At 41.0% G+C, this 23,083-nt stretch overlaps 4 protein-coding genes across 6 annotated transcripts; 2 read left to right on the top strand and 2 right to left on the bottom strand.

The window, feature by feature from the left end:
• Nucleotides 1-860: 860 nt before the first annotated feature.
• Nucleotides 861-10,163, top strand: LOC122410586 (embryonic polarity protein dorsal-like). Of its 3 annotated transcripts, XM_043418836.1 has the most exons (12): nt 951-1,555; nt 2,018-2,104; nt 2,618-2,877; nt 3,049-3,292; nt 3,444-3,587; nt 3,677-3,867; nt 4,222-4,360; nt 6,800-6,892; nt 8,290-8,464; nt 8,568-8,806; nt 8,980-9,125; nt 9,213-10,163. In XM_043418836.1, the coding sequence occupies exons 2-12, from the start codon at nt 2,053-2,055 to the stop codon at nt 9,342-9,344; spliced, it is 1,815 nt and encodes a 604-aa protein (XP_043274771.1). In that variant the 5' UTR covers nt 951-1,555; nt 2,018-2,052; the 3' UTR covers nt 9,345-10,163. The 3 variants fall into 3 exon arrangements, with proteins under 3 accessions (XP_043274769.1, XP_043274771.1, XP_043274770.1); XM_043418834.1 differs by lacking the exons at nt 6,800-6,892; nt 8,290-8,464; nt 8,568-8,806; nt 8,980-9,125; nt 9,213-10,163 and having other exon boundaries at nt 861-1,555; nt 4,222-6,687; XM_043418835.1 differs by lacking the exons at nt 951-1,555; nt 6,800-6,892; nt 8,290-8,464; ... (1 more) ...; nt 8,980-9,125; nt 9,213-10,163 and adding an exon at nt 1,740-1,931 and having other exon boundaries at nt 4,222-6,687.
• Nucleotides 10,164-11,193: 1,030 nt separating this feature from the next.
• On the bottom strand, nt 11,194-19,456 carry LOC122410592 (prothymosin alpha-B). Its single transcript, XM_043418842.1, has 3 exons — nt 18,744-19,456; nt 14,248-14,422; nt 11,194-14,047 (listed from the first exon to the last, which is right to left on the bottom strand). Exons 1-3 carry the CDS (start codon nt 18,849-18,851, stop codon nt 13,971-13,973), a joined length of 360 nt encoding a protein of 119 aa, XP_043274777.1. The 5' UTR covers nt 18,852-19,456; the 3' UTR covers nt 11,194-13,970.
• Nucleotides 19,457-20,562: 1,106 nt separating this feature from the next.
• Nucleotides 20,563-21,703, top strand: RpL36A (ribosomal protein L36A). The gene is made up of 3 exons (XM_043418843.1): nt 20,563-20,706; nt 21,100-21,273; nt 21,475-21,703. The coding sequence occupies exons 1-3, from the start codon at nt 20,704-20,706 to the stop codon at nt 21,610-21,612; spliced, it is 315 nt and encodes a 104-aa protein (XP_043274778.1). The 5' UTR covers nt 20,563-20,703; the 3' UTR covers nt 21,613-21,703.
• Nucleotides 21,693-22,988, bottom strand: CCDC53 (Coiled-coil domain containing 53). Its single transcript, XM_043418840.1, has 4 exons — nt 22,815-22,988; nt 22,569-22,733; nt 22,183-22,478; nt 21,693-22,098 (listed from the first exon to the last, which is right to left on the bottom strand). The coding sequence occupies exons 1-4, from the start codon at nt 22,863-22,865 to the stop codon at nt 22,044-22,046; spliced, it is 567 nt and encodes a 188-aa protein (XP_043274775.1). The 5' UTR covers nt 22,866-22,988; the 3' UTR covers nt 21,693-22,043.
• Nucleotides 22,989-23,083: the final 95 nt, after the last annotated feature.

Raw genomic sequence — 23,083 nt, 5'->3', positions numbered from 1 at the left:
CATGTTCAACACCGAAGCGCCACTTCGAATTTCATTCGTATCATTTAAAATTGATTATCTATCTTATAAGGAGCTTTTATTCTTGAAATTTTTCAATTTCTATTCATAGCGAGTCCGGCCCAATGAATATTTGATTATTTTTATATATATATATATATAGCATGTACGATGTAGAAAGTGCTCATTGGTGATAGAAAGCGCGCTGCTGCTGGACACGCTTCTCTCGCTACTTGAGCTGAAAATATAACTCTGCAGTTTCGTCATCATCATGACAACAATTTTGTATATTATAATACAGGTTTTCTCCTGCTCTTTCGCTCTCCTTCTCCCCCCTACTCTTATTAGTCTTTTTGTTATGCGTTTTACACTATTTCGAAGAGCAAAGGATTTCTACCAAAAATAAATTGACGACACACATAGCTCACAACGATTGTGAATTGATGGAGCACGAGGCGGTGAGATCGAGGAATAAATATATATATAGAGAGAGAGAGAACGACGAGGAGGCAAGATAAGGATACAGATAGAAGGAAAGAAACGAGTGAGAAAAGAGAAGCGAATAGTAGAGTGCGAGAAAAAAATAAAACAAAAAATATGACGGAACAAGATGAAAAATATGTATACCGCGCATGCCTCTGAATTCGCGCTATAGTTTGTGTTATTTCAACTTTACTCTCTCCCTCAAAAACACTACCGCGAGTATATTTATTCTTCTATTCGTTCGAAACGAGGGAGTCATCTTTGCGTATTAAGTGCCGCATTGTCGCTAGATTATTATTTTCATTTAGTTTTTTTCCAATTCCCAAAAATTGCACTCGCTCTGGCTTATTAGTTTTCGCGATGAAACACGTTTACATGGAATGAAAATATATAGACAACACACGCGCGAGATTCCAAGCCAGGAATCATTTTCTCCTTCCCCGACTACGAACTCGATGTTTATCCCCTCTACTCCCCCACCACTCCTGTTCATCTCTCTCTCTCTCTCTTTCTCTTGCTCGCTTTCGATTCCGTGTCCACCCAGACCCAGCCACCAGAAACGACAAACGACTAGTTCTTAACAGTTCCTCTCTTGCGATATATTATTTCTCTCCACTCCTCTCGTCGTCGTCGTGATGTCACATACGCGGTAACACCAATGAGTAAATAAAACAACGAACAAAAACAACGCGTTTTTTCGATCTAAACAATCGGAAGTGTGTTTAAAACCTCTGAGGTGCAGACAGAGGAACATTTTTATAACAATGCGTCTTAAATAATATGGTGACATTCCCAAACAAAAATTCCGTATGACAATTCTCGTCGCTACACACGCATTTTCTTACCAGTGAATGTTTTATTCGTGAGTTCGTGACAAAACAAGTTGGCTCTTTTCGATCTTTTTATGTACTTCAACAAAGTGAACCTTTTATCTTCCTTGATTTACATAAAAAAGGCAAAAACAGTTTTGGCGGAGTTTAGTGTACGCAGTGCGCGCTTTCGGTCTTTTGGCCGCCGTTTCTACATCTCACTACGCTTCACGGATCCACCAGCTAACACCATGAGTTTCGAACAGGCGAGTTTTCTTACACCCCTCCGCATTGTATCCTAAGATAGTTTAATTATAACCATCCCGACCGGACAGGCTCAAGCTCTCCCAAAATAATGATTGGATCAGCCGAGCTTCATCTCCCTCTCGCTCTTTCGAAGCTTTTACTCAACATTTCGTGTTTTCTCTCCCAAAAGCACGCCAGCTTTACGCACGGTCAAATTGCTCTTTCAGATTATTTACTTCGCAAGCTGTGTTCATAATTATCCATTATTTTCTTTCTTGTCAAGTTCTCATTTGTGTTATTTCGTTTGTTTTACGGTTTTTTCACATATTACCGGATTATCGCGTATTCGTTGCTTGATTCTTAATTATTTTACGACACTTTCATAGATGAAAATTAGTAAGACGACCAGGATACAATAATAAATTACCTCCAAGTTAGCAGTTCTGTAGTAGATGAATAATTCTGTTTTAAACTATTTGCAGAAAGCAAAGAGAACGCTTGAATTTCATTGAAAGGCATGGAACCTTTCTTTGGCATGAGCGACAACAATATAAATATAAGTGATGTCAGTAAGTAAATCGCAAATATTTAATGGCTCATTGAGAATTAAAAATCACCAATCTACCAACACTCGTTTGTACAACATTAAAATTTCAAACACAATCTCATTCGTTTCGATTACGAATACAGCTTGTATTTTTTTTTCATTATTTTTTTTCCATACAACAGATCGGTCAACATTTTTGTAAACGATCTTGTAACTTTTCTATGTGACAATGCTGCACAAATTCTAGGAAATCTGCAACAAAGAATTTTAAATATTATGCATTCCATGGATCAGAAATTTATGACTGATTTATTTATAAATTATGCCTGAGTTTTGACTTTATGAAATTTTGGGAATTCTGAAAACTATTTGCTTGCTCTCTACGATATATTTTCTTGCACTCTGTCCTCAGAGTGCTCTTATATTATTATATTTTGTCAATACAGCAATAAAGGAATTTGAAAATCGTTGTTGCTGAAAAACAAAAGTAGGAGTCATAACGACCAATACAGCGAATAAATATTTTGTTTTACAGTTGAAGTTATCCAGACGACGGATCCTGGTTTTGTGGACGAAGATCATTGCTCGTCTTCTATAAATATGCTGTCAGGGGGTGGAGTAGAGCGAGTTAGACCAGTGGCTGTTAGCACTGGTTCTGTTTCACCTTTTGTAGAAATTATTGAACAGCCCGCTAGCAAAGCTCTTCGCTTCAGGTATGAATGCGAAGGACGCTCCGCAGGCAGTATACCTGGCATCAACAGCACCGTAGAAAATAAAACATTTCCTAGCATAAGAGTGAGTATTTGGCAAAATCGAATTGCTTTGTATTTTTATTTCTAAAATTATTTCAATATTTCGAGTTATGAAACGACATTAATGCGAATGAATGTGGGAAGTTGATTGGATTAAGGTTTGATAAGACTTTTGGGTGATTTACTAGAAATATTTTACATCTCTTATGTCCAGATCGTAGGATACAAAGGACGGGCGGTGGTTGTAGTCTCATGCGTTACCAAAGACCAACCTTATAGACCTCATCCTCACAATCTAGTGGGCAAAGAAGGTTGCAAGAAGGGTGTTTGTACGGTTGAAGTAGCAACGGAAAACATGACAGTGACTTTTGCCAATTTGGGGATCCAATGCGTGAAGAAAAAGGATATAGAGGATGCTCTGAGAGTCAGAGAGGAGATGCGAGTCGATCCCTTTCGAAGTATGTTCCAAATTTGCTGCCTCGTTGATTCTATTTTTCAAATTTTTTTCTACGAACAAATGTACTTTTTTCAAATTATTAATCAACGCTACTATGATTATCTCTATCATAATTGATGCATAAATGTTGTGTCGTTGGTATGAATCACCAGCTGGATTCGAACACAAAAAACAGCCAACGAGTATCGACTTGAACGCGGTTCGATTATGCTTCCAAGTTTTCCTCGAAGGAACGGAGAAGGGAAAATTCAATGTGCCTCTACCATCGGTCGTTTCCGATCCGATATACGATAAAAGTTTGTACAACATTGGTGGAATAAAATGAAAATACGAAACGGTTACAAGAACAGTCGTATTCATTGCTGCATATTATTTTTTTTTGCAGAGGCTATGTCAGATCTGGTTATCTGTAAACTCAGTCATTGTAGCGCATCGGTCGCCGGTGGATTGGAAATGATTCTCCTGTGTGAGAAAGTCGCCAAAGAAGACATACAAGTCAAATTCTACGAGGAGCGCGACGGACAACTCGTTTGGGAAGGATATGGCGATTTTCAACCGTCTCAAGTGCACAAACAGGTAGGAAAAAGAGGATATGTTTGAGATTTCGAACACGATGTTTGAAGGAAAATAAAAATGACGATAATTGAAAGCATATAACGACGCTGAAGCTTGCAACGTTGGAGCCCAACGAAATGAACGAAAAAACCATTTGTAATTCACCAATTTTTTATTTCAACAAAGTATCGGTGCAGGTTGAAAAACTACAAATTGCAAATTCGACAGGAAACGAAGTTGGAGGGTTTTTTACATCATTTCATTGGACTCCACTCTTTGCAAACTTCAGCGTCATGAAAGTATATCGTATAAAAGCAATAGATCAAAATGGATATCGTTGAATAAAGTAGAATATTTTCTCTTTGGTGGCGATAGGTGGCGATCGCATTCAGGACACCAACGTATCGTATACAACAGGTAGAACAACCGGTGCAGGTGTTCATCCAATTGAAGAGACCGTCGGACGGCGCGATCAGTGAATCTCTGCCCTTTCAGATGTTACCCTTAGGTTCAGGTAGGCCGGCGTTTTGGTCATTGCGTAAAGCATTTGCACGGAAAAAGGCGGACTATAATACGTTCAATAAGATACTAGCGAGTGAGGCGATGACGACAGCGCCGCCACCGACGACGACGACAACAATGTTGTCGAGCGAGCTAATGTCGATACATCCGCGAAACATAGATGAGTACAATAACAACGATATACCAGAGCCAGGACGTAAGAACACTAAGATAACGGCATTGCGAGCACTGAATGATTTTTACAATTCGCGTAATAACGTAGAGACGCCGAATCCGCTCGTATCGCCAAAGTTTATGAGCAATCCAATCGTCGATTGTCCGGTTAAAGCCAACGTAGATTTTGGGAACAACGCGGTCGACAAAGGTGCGACATCCGTGAAAAATTCTCGTGGCAAAGATAACGAAAAGTTTTTTGAACCCAGCAACGATGCATCGTCGAAGAATGAGATATATTTTGATAACGAGATCGATCGTCGTTCAGATTGTGGGAATATCCCAAAAGTATCATCCGTATTGGCTTGTAAGGAGATGACGATGACAGCGACGGGAAAAGAATCACAGTTCGATAAAACGAGAACAGATTGGTTCGATTATTCGGAAGTGGGCAAATGGGTGGAAAGGAGCCGCGAGGAATGTGTCGCTGAAGGAAGGGTGGCGGGGACGAGCGAGGAGGTGGATGCGGAGGAAGAAGACAGCAGTAAATCATTGAAGGAATTACTGACGCAGGTCGCTGAGTTGGACGATATTTACGAAGACACGCACGAGAAAGTAATTCGTGCTAGTCTTGAGGAAGGTGACCGACCGATGGAGATCGATGTCTGTGACAATCAAACATACACGAGTTTACAAATGGCGTTGAAAAATCCTATGATCGAATTATTCGACAACCCCAACGACCGGAAGTACGAGGACGTTGCGATGCCTCGGACCGAATTGCACCGCGTACCACCGATTATCCCTCCACCTCTCGTTGCCAAAAGAGATCCGACGAGAGAACCGGAAGAGCGATTACCACCGCTGCCACCGAAACGCATACGTAAAATGCCTTCGATGCCGGTATTGTCCCGTATCTCTTCCTCGCAAACTTGCTCGCATCATGATCTTCGGTCCTCCGAAGCTCCGGAAAAACATCTGCCGTCGCTTCCCGGTGGTGATAGTAGCGGTGGTACGTTGCTCAAACCTTCGAAGCAAGGAATTTTCTCCAAACTGTTCGCCAAAAAAAGTAAGAAAGACAACAGGGATACTTCCTCGGACATCGCCAACAGTAATGGATCATTCGATGCTCATCGAGACGGTCTAACAGCACAATCGAAAAATAATATCAACGAAAATCCTTCTGGTTACCCAAGACCGAGCATGACCAGTGTCATGAGTCTCAGATCTTTTGAGCTCAACGATGACGAAAATCCACTTTACGGAATGGAACTCACCGAAGCCGAGCATTACGCTCTTTACACAGCCATGGCACCCCACGCCACCACTTCCGAATTTGACGAAATGTCTTTTTACTACAGCCCTGTCGAAGGCGGCAAAATCTTAACCGAAGCGAAGCAATCTTGATTTCTCTTCGTTTCTTCGAGTACGCGCGCTCATGTTTGTCCCAATAGTGATTTTTCTTCTCCTCATTGTGATTTAATTTTAATTGTTGAATATTCGTTTCTTTTATCTCGAACCCTCTCTTTACAACGGATTAGCAACCGTGTATTATCCTTACAAAACTTGTTATCGATCGTTGAGAAATATTGTTGTTTTTCTATTTTAAATCAAGGTCGATTGCGGTCTGTGTCGCACTTTACAGCTGTCGGAAGCTTGTTCTTATTTCTATCCTGATTTAAGATCGAGAGCCTAGTCAAAAAAATCTAGTCGAGTTTCGTAGTCGCGGATTTAGATCCTTTAGTCCGAATCGCGGAGATTTCGGTCGATAGCTATGCGGTATAAATATCGAAAGGTTCATCCTTTTTCTCTTACTCGTTCAGCTCTGGGCGAATAAAAATGATATTACGCATACTTGTTTTCGTCTTAAGGGCTTTTTGTGATCGGTTCATCAAATTAACCGAAGAAAAAAATTGAATACGAGTCTATATAGTTTTGCTCATACTCCCTATAAGATATTATTTATTAAGGGAAACATTTTTTCACAAATTATATTACCGAAAGAGCTGTTGTCTCATGTGAGAAAGTTGGAGACATATTCGTAAAAGAAAAAAAAAGCTGGTCGCATTTTCGGCAGGGATTTTTGTGAGCCCGCCTGCATTCACGAGTACATCGCCTTATAAATTTGCCTTACGTACTGATAAGAAATTTTTTAGACAATGTAAACAATAACCTCTCCTCGAAATATTCGAAGAGGAGGTGGTTGTCGTCAAGCATGACCAGCTTGAGAGCAAATGCAAAATCATTTTTTTTTTTTTTAATCCATGAAAATTCGTAGATGATCCTGATACGCTAAGGCGAAAGAGGCAAAAGTTTAATAACAGCCCCAACGCTCTTGTCTTACGACACGTACAAGCTGAGGCAGAGAAACGTGAGTACTCGTATAAAAACGAAATGTATATGAAAAAGAAAAGAAAAAGGGCCATTGTAGCTTGCCTGGGTCTGGGCTATGTACGGGTTGTCATCGGGATTCGTTACATTTTATTATCAATGAAACAAATGCAAATTCATTGTTCGAGAACACCGCAAAGTTTAGAACCATCGAATTCGACTTTGTAAAGAAAAAACCTTCACCCAAAATGTGTGAAATAACGAATGAAGAAAAGTCATTAATTCGATGGATATTCGATTGCATTTCTCGATAGTATCGTTTACTAACAAACATTGCAGAAAAAAATCAACAAAGTGCTTCAACATTGTTCACGTCGGAATTTGTAATAAGACTTGAATCGCTCGTTAATAATATTTGAAATATTTATTACAAACGATCAAATATTTTGTAGTGCATTGTGTAACTTTATCCTCGTGAGGATAGTTAAGAGATAAAAAAAAAAAAAAAAAAAAAAAGATTTTATTGTGCGGTATTGTACAAGTTTTTCGTCAATTCTAGAAAATGCAAAAGGAAGAAGCATAAGTCGATTACGAAAATTTGTATCTTAACTTCATCACATACATATTTTCACAGAGTGACGATGGATCTTGTATTTTATACTTTTTTAATGATGCATTTTGTATACAGAACATTTGAAGAGCTACGGATTGTCGGAGAGCAGAGAATTTCTGATATTTCTTGAGAAACAAAAAAAATTGTATTCTTCGAGTGACGATCCTCATTCGTCCGTGCGGTTTTAAGTATTTTATTGTCGCGGAGGATCGCCTCTGCACTTGAAGGAAAATGAAAAAGCTCAATTTTTCGCATATACTCGCGCAAAGCTCTGCTCTCTTGCGAAAACAAGCGTTTTCAACTGCGTTGTTGTTTGAAAACGAATCTACGGAGTTTTGGGTGGTGGCGAATGTGCAATTATTGTATCTTACAGTTTTTCAAGAGACAAATTTATATTTACATAATAAAATTGTACCGTTTAAAATGCCGATTATCTCTTTCTCAATCTGACGAATAAAAAGATGTTAAACCGCAAGAGGGCAGGATGACTTAAGGTACGGATCGGTGCATCTTTCTCAAACGTAAAACAAAAGCATTAGTTTTCCGAGTGATCATGTTGACGATTTGGGTTTTGGTTTGCGTAGAAGTAGATAGTTTTGAATATCCGATGAGAAAAAAACTAATTAATCATGCACGAAATCGTCGCTCTATGATAATACCATTTTTTCCACCATTATTTTTTAATCGCTCAAACAAATGCCTCATTGTCATGTACGCTATTGTAAAGAGTCGATGTTGCGCTTTTGTTGCATGTGCTAATTTATTTTTTCATTGGTATCACTCGAATTTGAACTTTTTCTAAAATGTCTTTATGTCCGGAACAGATGCGGCAGGATTGTTCGATCAACCGATACGCTACAACTTCAACCTGGTGAAACCCGAACCCATGGACAACGCGCTATCGCCTTACGGGGGTTGCATGGCCGGAGCAACATCTCCCCTTTATCCTGTCGGGAATAGTTCCCCTCCTTTACCGTCCCTGAGCGCTCAGAGTCTGAGGTGAGTCCGAGTAACTTTCCAAAAAAGCAATCGTTGGTCCGTTTCTTCTATCCGAATTTTGCAAAACGCTAAAATTTTGAAAACTCGTATATGATTTAATCAGGCCGCGTTTATCGCCGAGGAGGACGCCATCGCCAATGGACTGTATGACTTACAACATTCCATCGATGCAGCCCCAACCAAATTTACAAATTCCGTATTTGGAGACGCAGAACCCTCAACCAATTTTACAGTCATCGGCAGGTTCCGAAATACCGCATCAAATGGCTTACGACCAGCAACAGCCTCGGGCGACGGCTACCGTTGAAGCTGGACTCGGATTAGAGCCGCTTATGAATGCAGGTAAAATTTCAACTACCGTTTTACACATCTTTCGTCTATGATTCTTATTTCATTAATCGAGGTAAATGTGCGATAACTTTGTTACATTTCAATTTTTATTTTTCAATATTGATTTCAAAAAATCGAAATAACCATTATTTCAATGAATAATTATAATTGTAATTTCAACAAAGCCGACAACAACGTCCTGGATTTGGATAGTCAGCAATACAGCTTCGACATGAGCCTGAATCAGTTAGACTCGGCCGAGTTGGCAATTTTTGGTACAGCACTGTCGGAGAATTTGTCTAGTGGTCTATCAATTTCAGATCCAGTCAAGGTATACGCCGCCCCTTTCGACTTGTTTAATGAATAAAGCTGCTATTGGAGTTCGTTGAAATTTTCATACGTATTTTCGTTGTTCAAGGTTAAGGGAGTCGGTGGAAATAACGGCGAAGGAAATAATAGTATGACCGACAGCTTCACTCGATTGACTACGAACACGATTCAAGAGATTTGCACTTTGAACAGCATGTACAAACCACCGGCGGATAATTGAAGTTGGTTACCTTTTAGGCAAGGTATAAAAAAAATCGGTTTGGCAATCGTGTTTTTCAGATCTTCCTCGTCGTCGGCGAACCAGGGTTTGAAATTCAACCTCGTGTTCAATCAAAAATTGATTAAAAATCAAACTCACTTTTCAAATGTATCCGCTAAAGTGTCCCATGGATTGTTTCGCGTTTTTAATAATGGGGAAACGAGTATCGCTTCTAGACTCCCTTAATTTGAAATACCAAATGATATTTCTAACCTGCCTCTCGTTTCTCGGCAACTCGGAGAGAATTAAAAAAAAAATCTACTTACTCTCGAAATTGGAGCTTTTGTTTTTTCATGTTTTCAAGAATTTCAATGGCTCGCCCCATTGAAGAACCATAGAAAAAAAGAGGCTCAACGGGGCTTCGCGACAATACTCGCTGTTGATGACGATTTTTGTGATATTTAAGTTTTAATAATTCGCAAGAAATGACAGGACATTGTTTTTAATAATTGTTATCTAATAGTCTATCAAAGGTACGCGTAAGTACGCGTAATCGTTGTAGAGCAAAAGAAAAAATAGCTTGCATATGCGCGTGCGTGTTGTGTATTAAAATACACAGAAATAAAGGACGAATGACAGCTAGGTGAAAAAAATTCTCGTGGACACGTGGACTAGCCGCGTTTTGTTTTTAAAATACATGAAACTATTTTGCAGTATATTTTTTATGATGAATGAGAATAGATTCGATCTATCTGTACGGATATGTTGTAACGCATGTTGAAAGGGCATGCATATTTTTATAAAATGTTTCATACACCGAATAAAATTCTTCACACTTTATGCCAGGCGTATTTCAACCGTTACTAGACACATACGGAATGGGAAAATAAATATTCTTGGTTGTTTCGTTACGAGTTTATATTTACTGTCAAAATACAAGAGTATTTAAGATTAGCTGCAACGGGCATGAACGTGGTCGGTGATAACACCTTAATTTTCGCCTGCCAAGAAAAAATACCTGTTGCGTATATCCTGTACAAATATGAAGAAAAAATGATGTTTAATACTCCGCGTGAGAAATCCATCTATTTAACTATTTGTTTTCTTGTTGGGAGCGTGTGTTTTTGGAAATCCTCTAAAAAATAACAATTTCCAAAAGTTCTCACAGCTTTTTGGCCAAAGCTTATTTTTTCGTATAAAAGTGGAGTAAGCGAACAAAGAAATTCATTAGCACGGTTCTTTTTTCCATGCACGAACACGATAATATACGCTTCGCGCTATTTTGTAATCTGGATGAATTATTTGAAAGAATATACCGCGTTTGACCATTTATGCTGGTGAATAAACCCTCCGTATGTTTTCAAAATTCTCGCAATAAACAAAAGTTTTGTAAATTTAGCCGCAAACGATTGTCACATTCATTTGACGTCGTGATCCCGAGCGATTCGGTACTTTTTCGTTCTCGTCCCAAGCCCGGCGTTTGGCGACTTTTTGTTTTATTATTTTTCTATATTTTTTAAACATCTTAACCCGTATAAAGTTGAATCGATCCCACCTTGGTGCAATGATCCATTATATAATGAACGACGATTGAGGGTTGTGGGATGGCTGATCGAAGAGCGGAGTACGATTCGATGCAGGAAGATGATCGATCGCTTTTTTCACCCGATCCTTCGCGCATCTTTTCTCAACACTTTATTTCGTAAACGATTGTTGCAATCGATGATTCGACGCGATCCAAAAGAAACGCATGAAAGCTACATGGAAGTAAGAAAATTTATGGGGGTGTTTGGGGCATATGTTTCATCCGTAACTTTCGTCGTCGTTTCTTCATCTTCTTAACAATTTCATTAATTCCAACACTTTCCGCTATCATACATTGTTAATTTATTGTGAAAATGTACAATCGAGAGTCAAGTTATCCCATGTGAAACGTATATATGCGTTTGTGTGTCTCCGTCGAAGGGGGGGAGGAGGGGCGAGAGAAGAATAGCTTCTCCCTTCGGAACCTGATTGTTATATGTTAGTTTTTTGTTTATCTTTCATAGCGGAGCAAAAATTTGACACGTCGAATCGTGACAAAGATTTCTCTGATCGTTCGTTTATATATCTATTTATTTATTTTCATTATGCCGAAATCCGGAGTGCAACGAACGTCCGATCTTTTCTCGATTTTTTTTTATCTTTTATGGTATACGTTTACACGGTATCATTGTTAATAATAAAATGTTCCTTAGTCCATAACTTTATACATGCTATGTATCATTACTATGCAACGGTCGGAGTCACATACAAACACGCGCACGCACACGCAAATACACATACGCATTATTTTTATCCACGTGGTGGATCCAGCGCGGAAACCAAACACCGCAACCGAATGTCCAAAAGGAAATGTGAATTTGCCGCCGTCGCCGCACCAGCCACATACCTCTGGCTCGGCGATTCTTCTGTGGGCTTTTCATGGGTTTGCCCGATCGAAACTGACCCCATGCAGCAGCAGTAAGAGACTTGAAACGAATGGATAAGCAACCGGATGATCGGAAGGCATCTGGATTCGGTGGTATGCTACCGGCGTTTAATCGGCGATTCCGATAAGTTATGTTTTTCGATTCAGATATTATTCGCCCATTGGCATAACTTTTTTTCTTACGTTGATTCGGAACTGTAATCTCCTGGAATTTTTTTTTTTTTTTCAAATTTAATACATCTTTTCACGTATAAATGATGAAAATTTCTTTTCTCAAGCTACAATATGTATTTTTCCATTTTATTTGAAGAGGTCGGTCCATCGGTAAAATCGTGCAGGGCACGAGAGAGAGGTTTCACGAAGGTAAGGAATCCGGTATACGATTCGATTGCTTTTTTCAGTTATTTCTCTTCTTTTAAAAGTTATCTCTTGAGCATTCCTCATATAACCCGTGCATCGTTCACCACACCGAGCGATGCCTCATTATTTTCACCATTACTGGTCCATATTGGTCAGTTATTTCAGTTCATCGGCACGTCTTTGTCGCTCGTTCGAATTTAAAAAAAAATGCACCAATTTATAATAAATAACCTCGTGTAAAACATCGGCTAGCATTCCACCCGCTTCGGCATTGTTTCGACGTGACACCTACCTCCTCCCTCCCCCTTTTCCTCCCTCTCGCTCTATCGTCCGTTTTTCTTCTCTTCATTTCACCTTCATTATTCATTTTTCAACTATTTATTAAACCCCCTTCTTCATTATTTATTATTCATTATTCTTCGTCTATTACACATTATTGGTATTTAAAATAAAACTCAGTCACGCGCACTATATGTGAGAGGCATTCGTCAACCCTACAAACGCAATTTGATTTCAAGTGTAAAAAAAAAGAAAAAATCATCACCCACATTCGTCCATTTTACACTATTTTTAAATACAATAGAGCTTTTTGTTTTTATTCTTAAATAAGTTTTTGTTTCTTTTTCATTCTTCCCGTTCTTCTCGCTTTTTTATTCTTATTATCTCGTTGAAAAACTGTCTCGTCGCGAAGAAGAGTCAGCCGCGAACGAATGGCGACGAGTACCAGTTGGAATAGCATTTTTCTTTCTGTCAATTTGTTTCGGCCGGAGATCGAACGACGGAATCTCTCCGATACGCATGTTTTTCCGCCACGTACGTGTACATACAGGATCATAGGACAAGGTGTTTCTCGACGCGCGTACATGATTTTTTTTCTACAAGATGAACCTCCGAGTTGCGCTTGAATTATTTCAGCGAGGCGGCAGGAAGCGTTCACTAGGAGCACAGAGGAACAGGGCGAGACTCTGTTGCACCTGGGAGATGTTCCAGCAGGAGAGAGACAGAGAAAGAGGGAGAAAGGAACGAGAAGGATGTAATATAATTTCCGTTAATTTGAACCCGTGGGAGAGTGATCTCGTCGTCGATGTTGGACCTAACACGCAGCGGTTTTTGGTGATGGCTTAGGTTGGCCAGAATTGCAGAGGCCCAAGACCGTGGTTTTCGTTTTTACTTTTCAATTAATTCGTCTTTTAAATCGACCCTAACTACGAAGCGTCAGTCCACCGCAACTCTGGCGATATTTTGCAATTTGTCCGTTGTCGTCGTCGTCGTCATCGTCGTTTACTGTTGCAGTTGCCGCTATTATACTTAACCATACACGTATATATATAGATATACATATATATATATATATATATATAAATACATATGTGCTTGTGTGAATGTGTGTTTACGCGGGCGCGCGCGCGCATGTGTGTACAGTAAGGATATACACAATTGCGTGTATATTTCGTATATGTATATAGATATATATATATATATATATGTATATTTATATATATAAATATATTCAATTTGTTTTTTCATTTAGCGGTAAATCAGGAGGTTTCGACATTTAGTCGTTCGGACATGATTCGGCGTCGATATTATTTTTCCACCAACCGCACAATGTCAGGGTAAAGTCTTCTTCGCTGTTCGCTGTTGTCTCGTTGTTACATCGCTGTTCTTCTATTTTGTCCGGCATTGGACCGTTGCTCTTTTTTTTATTTGGTGAGAACGATTTCAAACGGTTCCTGCTCCAACAATTGCGCCAGCCATCGTTTACCCTTGGACCTCCCGCGTTCTTACCGATAGAGTTTCTTATTTCCCTCTTTATATTATGCGTCGTCATCGTCGTATTCGTCGGCCCCCGCTTCACCCTCGCCCTCCCCCTCGACCTCATCGTCTTCCTCATCTGTGGAAAATTTACAGTAAAATTAATATTTCGGAGAGACAAGTTGAATCGAGTTTTATATTCTATCTCGAGTATCATGAGAGTTCCAGGATCATTTAAATTTCAAGATAAATCATTCGATTGAGAGATTCAAACGTTGGATACTTTTTGTACAAGATAATACCCCCCCAATTTAAAATTTCATCAAGAATGATACTGACCTTCGGCGGAATCGAGATCTCCCTCGCCTTCGACCTCCAAATCCTCGTCGTCATCGTCGCCGTCACCCTCAACATCGTCCTCCTCGTCTTCCAATTCTTCCTCGTCCACATCCTCCTCGACCTCGCCGGCACCGTTCTCGTCTTTCTTGTGTTTTTTAACTTCGTCGTTTTTATCCTGTAAAATAAAATCTATTAGTTTTGAATTTAATGAATTTCACCAGTATTTACATCCGTAGCTTCGTATCAACCGAGCGAATGGAAAAGCTTTTAAATTTTTCCAAAAAACATTCGCCTATCCTGAAACTATGCCGCGAAAAACGCATCGATATTCGAATGGGCTGGTTTTCCATTTCTTTATCAGCAGATCGAACAAACGCCCGGCAGTCGGTAAAAGAAGGTTTCTGCTGCTGCTGCCGGCGCGTGTCAAGAAACGAGAAGTTTTCCCGCGTGAACGACAGGAGTCCGAGTTCTACGAGGTAGCCGGCGTTCGGAAGGGGGAAAAAGAGGAGGGGAGTGGAGAATCGACCTCGTTCCGCCAGGAAGATCGGAACCGGGAGATCGAAGAAGAAAAACAATGCACTTGCATCTCGTATAGACGGAATAGAAATAAAAAAAGAAGAAAACAAAAAGAAAATTTGATTCGGAATTGATGTTTCGACGATGGAACGCCCATGCAAAAGTGTAAAAAAAAACTGTCAAGAGCTTTCAGTGGAAGATGATTTCCAACGAGGAACGCGGCGCGAAACGGTGTAGCACCGCGTACCGTGTTATTCCGCTCTAGTTGAAAGACACTTGTGCGGCAGTGTTGCTCCGCGTCGCACGTTGGAAAGCTCCCCATGAGTTTGAAAAAGCAAAAATATCCAACCGAGTGGCAGAGGGGCTGGAAGTGGGCAGGAGGAAAGAGAAGAATCGTCGAATCCCTGGAATCGTGGATGAAACGCCAGGGGCGCTAGAGGGCTTTGTCGACGTAGGTAAAAGAGCGCGCCGCCACAGAAGAATAAAAGCGGCAGGGGGGCTAGGAGGGTACTGGCCCTACTGTCCAATGAGACAGTTGATTCGTAAAGAGGAGTTGGACAGAGGTTTTCTATTGGCTGGAACGTGGCGAATGTACAGAACCGCGTTGGCGGACGGTGCGCGGCGTTCTTCACACGCATACACTTGCGTTATCTGTCTCTCTCTCTCTCTCTCTCTCTTTTGCACATTCGCGTCGTAACTTTCGAGGGGAAGAGAAAAAAACGTTGACGGGTGTGTGTGTCGCGCGTGCTCGATTCTACTCTCGCCTGCTCCCTAATGAATTAGTGTTAGCTTCGAATACCAACCTTGGTCGAAGCGGTTACTACATAACCAGTGGTCATGCTAGTCTCACGGACGATGTAGAAGTCAGCCTACGAGGAGAAAAGGAGAAGAAGCTTCGAATACGTTTCCCGCCACGCAAGGAACATCGTAAACATTTATTTTTCTGTTCGGTCTAATTCCGAGATGAGATCTCACAAATACTAACATAGGAACTTTATGATTCTTCCATTATTTGCGAGTCAAGTTTTGTTTGTGAAATGCAGCGAAAGTGACACGAGTATCCTCGCGAGTTCGGTCCCGTAAGCTCCATGTATATTTTTTAATACGTCTACGCGCGCACGACGGCGTGTAGTACGACAAATGTGTGTGTGCGCGCGCGCGTAAATGCACGGGCTCAACTCTGCGATGTAACACTGCCGTGACAGAGGCGCGATAATCTTCTTTCCAATGGCGCTGTTAATCACAAGGTCTTCGGGAGATAACCCAACGTTTTTAGACCGTATTAAAATGTGGCATAGAGCAAAATACCCGGTGATCGAGCATGTACCGGCGCGGATAGAGAGCGCCGCCCTTCCATGGTTGCAGGACCGACGACTAGCCTTTACCCTACATTTGCATTCGCACATATGACAGCTCCGTAGTTCAATATTCGAATGATGTTATTGCAAGTGTGTTCACAAGCAGAATTCGTGTGTTTTCGCGCTTAATTTATCTTTCGCGCGCGCGCGCTCTCTCTTTTCCCGCCATTCGATCGCCGAGCAACGGGCAAAAATCGTTGCCCGATCGAAACTGGGCGATTTTGCTCATGATAAAAGAGATAAGAGCCACGGCGGGCCGAATTCATCGATATTGTCGATAACGAACCGCCACTGATATCCGGCATGAGAGGGTACAAAATTAGCCACGAAGAAACGCGATTGACGGCACAGAACAGTGGGTAGAGATTCGTGAAAAAATAAAAGACGGGCACAGGAATGCCGGGTGCGCGTGGAGTCTCGCAGCACGCTTCGCTTCTACACCAGGATCGATCCGCGCGTGAAATACGATTGAAGGAGTTCCGAGCCTAATTGTAAAATACACGATGCGAATAAAAAGCTCGTGTGGTATATAAAATAGAAAAAAAATATGTTACAATTGTGTTACATAAATGGTGGATGGAAGAAAGGTTTATTTGCAAAGAACGTTTACCAACGCTCCGGCAACAATACCGGATCGAATAGAACCACGCCGGTTCACAAATCCACGTGACGCGCTCGTACTTTCGTTACCCCGGTGATCGATGAGTGCTATACTATCAATACCCCCCCCCCCCCCCCCCCCCCCGGCCCCTCGACGATGTTCTCGAACGCGACAGTAAGCGGATCATTGGTGGAAATATGTATCAACCCTATCTTCGTAAATAAAAATATAGTGGATAATATCGTATCGCAAAAAAAGGGAGAAATAATGAAGGATAGACTGCGAGAGGAAGACGGATGCACAGCGTCGGTCGGCGGCGTCGTTCTATACTTTGAGCATGGAAAAGTTACGGCTACGCGAGGTTTTCTCGAAAGTTCGTAAGAGGAAAGAAGAGCGAACGACAGTAGGCGAACGGCACGGTTTCTATTAGCCACGTGCAAGAGAGAGGGAAACACCGAGAGTGGCGAGCTAAAGAGAAGGAGCGGGGGTGAGAGGGGGGGAGGGGAAGGGGAAAGAGACAGAAAGCGATGTATCGCACGCGTCGAAAAGAGTGTAGGAATATAATGCATGGCGGGGGTGCTGCTGTCCTGCAGTTGTTCACTCGCTATGCATCAAATCCAGACTCTTCATTTATCTCTCTTTCGCTTGTTCATTCTCCTCGAAGAAGGCTCCGAGTGGCGCGAGCATCGCTATGTTTATGCACGCACACCGGGTAAACAATTTTGAGGGCGGCGTCGTTTCAACGCGTGCTCAATATTATATATGTCTCTTGTTATAATTCACCGAGTATAAAAGCGTCGTATTATTCATATCTAATTATTGATCAATTACGAAAGAGCGGTTTGTACCGGAGGGAGCTCGGATAGACGCTCGGAGACGATGAGAGAGGGAGAAAGACGTCCACAGGCAGTTACACGGTCGCCATAATGGATAACGATACATTTAACGCATGTGCGAATGAGAAAGAATAAGAGAGCTTGGAACAATTTAATACGGAACTCGAAGAAATGCGCGGGAGATCGGACTTGATTTTTTCATAAACGAAACGATGACAGGGAGGCACAAAAAAAGCGTACTTGCCACCGAAATTCTTTTATTCTCTGGCAATGAGCGCATGACGATAAGGAGTAAAAATAAATACAAAATACGATCGGGTTACCGTTCGCGAATACATGGGAAAAAAATCATTTTTCGAAGCACATGGCGTCGCCGAGATCGTTCCGATGTACCGGACTAGGGATTTTTTGTTTTTTATGTTTTCTTCGAGTATCATTGATGATGGAGTCCGCCATATTTATTTCTTTGCTATGAACGTAACACGAGTTCTATCTGTCCTTCTCTCTCTCTCTCTCTTTCTATCCCTCTATCTCGATCGGTAATTATAGACGGCATTGTGACGACAGGGGTGATCAACCGACGCGCGGGGTACATGGCGTCACTTCTCTATCTTTTTTCCCTCGCTCTCTTTCATTATTCTCCATAGTTCATGATTGGAGCAGGATATACATTTGTTTTCAACAGAAAGCCAAGTTTTTCATATACCGATCGAAGAGCAGTTCGGGCGCGAAGATAAACGAAAGAAAGAGGTGAAAGGAAAAATGGAGCCCGAAGAAAATGCCGGCCGGCGTATATCCCACATGTCTTTAATCTTCGTCCCTCGCTCCTTGGATTCGCGTAGCTTTCGATATCCTCAACACACGCACGCACGCATACAAACATACAACACGCACTAGCGCTTCGTGATGGCAACAAACTATTTACAGGTGCAGAAAACCGCACTTTCGAGGATATAACAAAACGGAGCAAAAAAAACAGGAAGAACGCACGCGAGAGACGCTACGCGTCTAGGAATTTTATATCTCGGTCTCTCTCGCCCAAACTCCGTTCTCGTCTCCATTATAAAAAGAAAAAAGAAAAAAAAAACACGAAACCGCGATACCTTTCACTGTTTAGAGACAAGCAAACACGAATTGACTCGAAAATAATGAAAAAAATTCGTTCTGAGAAATAAGAAAACTTACCTCAGCCGCCCTTTTGATTCCCTTGAGCTCGCACTTTGCGTCCCCCGTCGGCTTGTCGTTTTCCGTTGCCTTCTCCACCGCAGCCTCGTTATTTTCCTTGGTGCTCATTTTGGTTATTATTTCTTTTAAATTACTTTTTATAATTGATATTTATTCAATGGAATCGTGTTCACGATTTATGAAATATTGTGCACGCTGTTGGTATTATTTCCCGTTGGCGCTTCTCCGTTACAGTGCTACGAATCCGCGGGTTCGCTTGCTTCTGACGAACTGTGGGCTCTCTCTCCCCCTCGTTGCTTTCGTACTATCGCGCGAGAACGTAAAGTATACGGCCCCGTAGGTCTGTTTCAACTCCCTCTCTTTTCCAACACGATCACGCGCGCGCGCCTGCGTCTATATAACTGTAGTAAGAGTATGCGCATTTGCTGGATATACGTGTGTGCGCGTGCGTGCGTGCGTTTGTGTGTGTGTGTATGTGTGATGAGCACGTAAGCCGCCGATGTGTCCTCGCGCGGCGTCGGTTTCCGGCGAAATGCCCGAGAGAGCAAGTAAGCGTCGTCAGGCGAAACCCGAAACGGGGAAGGGGAAACACCAAGGGTTAGAGTGAGAGAGAAAGGGAGCCGCGTTTCTTACAACGTGTTTTAGAGAGACAGAGAATAGAGAAACGAACCAGTTGGTAGAGGAGCTTGATGTGTACTGATGAGACGACGAGAGACTGTCGCGAGCGGGAGGATAACACTGTCGTACTCTCTTGCCCTCTCTTTTTTTCTTCCCCTCAACCCCCTTGCCGCTTTGATTCCCTCTTTCATCCCCCTCGCCGCTCGAGCTCTCAATCTCTCTCGCTCTTACACGCCAACAAACCATACACTCCGTACACCCCACCGACGCGCTCGCTTTGTTCAAAAATGAAGATGGCGCGTGTTTGAAACTCGATAAATCTCTGATTGGTCATACGCGTTATCTCATATCAACGCGCCCAATTAAATTATTTCGATAAATTTCAATGTTCCTTCATACCCTAATTATTGCGAAATTCGCCAAACCTTCGTAGACTCTAGTCGGGCTCATTTATTATATTCAATCGCCTCGAACACGAGGGGTTCGAGAGTTCACGATCCCCGAAGAGACACTGCTTCGAGGCTATTGAGCTCCGATTTCAAAAATCTCAAACTGTCCATTCGCAACGCTACATTTTCTTTAAACGCATACGGCCCAAGGATGCAAAGGTCGAACCTTTGTAATCATCAACCAAGATTAGTTTAAATAATCCCTTTTTCTTTTCCCTTACTATGCATTGATTCACGATAAAAATCAATCATCTCGAACGCGCTTGTTTCGAATAGAAACGTGTATTAATATTTTGCGTTATAGATGTCGCGCCTCTCCTACCGAGGAAAAAAAGCAGCTTCCAGCTATACTCCCATCGACCGCTATCATTTTTTATTTCATTCTGACTTACATTCGATAGCGTGCCATTTCTGCGACGCTATCGCAGCCATCTTGCGAATAAATATATATAATAATCATTTCATGAAATATTATATGACGAATATAAAATGAAACAATCTCTTTTGGAGACATGAAGATACATCGGTGTATTCAGTAGAGCCACCTGATGTATCGCACGCGCATATGAGAATAAGACGTAAACGATGAACATATGAATTATCTCATTTGTATGAATCAACAGTCGTTCTGCAATCATGTTTTTTTTTCTCAAACCAACGGTAGTTCGAGCAGAGATTAATCATTAAATTAGTATAATAATGACCATGATAATATACGGCTTCGTAATGTTCCTAGCCACTATTCCTGAAAATACAGAGCGAATGCTATCTTTCAAGTTATTTGCGCTTCGAAGGTTAGTTCTCCGCGCATGCGCTCGCCGCGCTCTCACATCGTACACTTCCGGCCGGTGTACACTCGTGCCAGCAGTTCCCTTTCTTTCTAAACAATCAAGATGGTAGGTCGCTACGTATTTTTCAATCCCTCCTATTTAATCCGTCAATATTTCGACAATCCCCATTCACAAGTATTAAGTTTGCATTTATTCGATCCTCTTTATCATTCAACAACATTATCTCGCGAATATTGTGTTACTTTTCAATCTACGCGAATGAAAAAATCATTCCGATACATACGGAATCATAACCTTCAAAAGTTCAATAAATTTGTGTGAAGTGCATTTTGTCAAAATTCAAACTTCCCTCGTTTTTATCGCGGCGTTTATGATTAGTGTTTTTGTTTCTTCTTCATATAATTAATGGATCTTACTTAACCTCAGTGTTCTCGTACTTGTGATTGTTGCACTCATCGTATGAACAAAAACATGATTTTTGGTTTTTTATTTTTCAAGGTGAACGTTCCCAAGCAGAGACGCACCTTCTGCAAGAAGTGCAAGGTGCATAAGACTCACAAAGTCACACAATACAAAAAAAGCAAAGAAAGGCACGCTGCTCAGGGTCGTAGACGTTATGACCGTAAACAACAAGGATTTGGTGGACAAACTAAGCCCATTTTCAGAAAGAAGGTACCGTTCAAGTCTATAGCGATTATGAATTTTTTATCTTGTATAAAGCAGAATTGCAATCGTTATCCAAAACTTTGCTTTTTGTGTTGTTGAATTCAACTGTTTGCTCAGAGTCAATACTGTGTCCTAAAATTCAATGGCTAATTATTTTAAGCACCTTCGTTCCCATGTGTTTTTTACAAATCGTAATTCTGTTTTCAGGCTAAGACCACCAAAAAAATTGTATTGAGGATGGAATGCACCGAATGCAAATACAGGAAACAGATACCTCTGAAGCGTTGCAAGCACTTCGAACTTGGCGGTGACAAAAAGAGGAAGGGGCAGATGATTCAATTCTAAAATTCTCTAAACCATCTCTGAGAAATTTGTATTGAAGAAAAAAAAGTAAAATGAACCTTCATGAAATAAAGAACATCTTGTTTCATGAACAGTTTGTTGTTTTAATTATTTCAGTTGTATTTGTCTTTGAAGTATACAAGTACGTTATTGGGATACTCTATGCTCTAAAAAAAATAAATTTTGCTTACAATAAAGTATATGTCTTCAAAAAGCATGATTCTTCTGAGCTTGTGAGAAGGTTCAAAGATGGTCCGATGGATATTTTTTCGTGTATCGGCATTTTAACCGACATCCACTGAATAAATAAATCAATAGGAATGATTTTAATTGAACTAATGGAATGAAAAAACTGAGAAGTAAATCTTTTAAGAATTCCATTCCTTTGGAAGAAGGGCTGCGTACTTGGAGTGCACAAAACGATATAAAAGGTCTCAAGTTTGAATTGGTCCCTCGGGTGAATTGTTTGGCACCTGACGTTGCGGATCGCTGCAAATAAAAGAGAAAGAAGAAATATCTAGCACTAATAAATGAATAAAAATGATTGTGATTGATGTTCATTGGAATATTTACTCCAGTGCATCAGGGTCCAAGCCTCGAAGAGTCATCGTTCGTTTCAAAGCTTCCACTGCTGCACCAATATTTTTCATTCTGAAAAACTCTTCATAAAGCGGATGTTTACAGATCGGTATCAATTTCTCCTTATCGTTAGCTCCCTCATCAACTAGTTTGTCAGTTTCATCGATGTCTCCTTTTGCTTCTGCTGGTGGTATTGATTCCGCATCGACTTTTTCTTTGTCCTCGAGAAGTTGTTGGGAAACTTTCTCCGGCACAGGCAATTTTTCTTCACAACTCGGTATTGACGCTAGCTGCATCACAGTTGAAGTAAAGTAACACATAGACATGAGTAAGGCAGCTTGGAGTTCTTGTTACGGCAGAGCATTTGAGTCAATTCTTACCCGAGACTCGAGAATAACAACCGCAGCTTCGATTCTCTGTAATTTATTCTCAAAATCAAATAATTTCTCTTCGCAGTTGAGGGCGAGCTTGTTCAAAAACGAAACTGCGTTAACGACGAAATGATTAATAAAAGATATGGTGCGTTTTTGATGAATAGGCGGAACCTGAAATAAATTTATTGACACGAATTAGGAATATAGTTTGGCAGTCACGCGAACTAGTGAGGATAAACTGTATTGAGAAACCTTCGTAAAATCTATAGTTGGTTCGATAATTGGTAAATTACTATCGCCCATAGTATTTATTTAATCAAGATTTTGAAAACATAAACGATCCGCATCATCAATCGTGTGATACCTAGCTTGACCTAACAAACTGTCAAATGGTCATATTATAGCTCTTATAGCTGCTGCTTGAGCGAGTGTGTGATCGTGTTGATGAAAAACAAAACCAACAGAGAAAAAACCACGGACGAAACTGTTGCAACAGTATCTCGCCTCAGCGCCATCGTCAT

Source organism: Venturia canescens, chromosome 5 (genome assembly GCF_019457755.1).
Source record: "Venturia canescens isolate UGA chromosome 5, ASM1945775v1, whole genome shotgun sequence".
Taxonomy (NCBI): Eukaryota; Metazoa; Arthropoda; class Insecta; order Hymenoptera; family Ichneumonidae; genus Venturia; species Venturia canescens.
Note: the sequence above shows the minus strand (reverse complement) of the source record. Positions and strands in the feature narration are given on the sequence as shown.

Coding starts and splice junctions, on each gene's coding strand:
- LOC122410592 (XM_043418842.1), bottom strand. CDS start 18,851: ATGAGCACCAAGGAAAATAACGAGGCTGCGGTGGAGAAGGCAACGGAA. Junction 14,423..18,743: donor GAATCAAAAGGGCGGCTGAG/GTAAGTTTTCTT, acceptor TTTATTTTACAG/GATAAAAACGACGAAGTTAA. Junction 14,048..14,247: donor AGATCTCGATTCCGCCGAAG/GTCAGTATCATT, acceptor AATTTTCCACAG/ATGAGGAAGACGATGAGGTC.
- CCDC53 (XM_043418840.1), bottom strand. CDS start 22,865: ATGGGCGATAGTAATTTACCAATTATCGAACCAACTATAGATTTTACG. Junction 22,479..22,568: donor TTGTTATTCTCGAGTCTCGG/GTAAGAATTGAC, acceptor ACTGTGATGCAG/CTAGCGTCAATACCGAGTTG. Junction 22,099..22,182: donor TTGGACCCTGATGCACTGGA/GTAAATATTCCA, acceptor TTTTATTTGCAG/CGATCCGCAACGTCAGGTGC.
- RpL36A (XM_043418843.1), top strand. Junction 21,274..21,474: donor AGCCCATTTTCAGAAAGAAG/GTACCGTTCAAG, acceptor TTCTGTTTTCAG/GCTAAGACCACCAAAAAAAT.
- LOC122410586 (XM_043418834.1), top strand. CDS start 2,053: ATGGAACCTTTCTTTGGCATGAGCGACAACAATATAAATATAAGTGAT. Junction 3,293..3,443: donor GCGAGTCGATCCCTTTCGAA/GTATGTTCCAAA, acceptor ATGAATCACCAG/CTGGATTCGAACACAAAAAA. Junction 3,868..4,221: donor CGTCTCAAGTGCACAAACAG/GTAGGAAAAAGA, acceptor TGGTGGCGATAG/GTGGCGATCGCATTCAGGAC.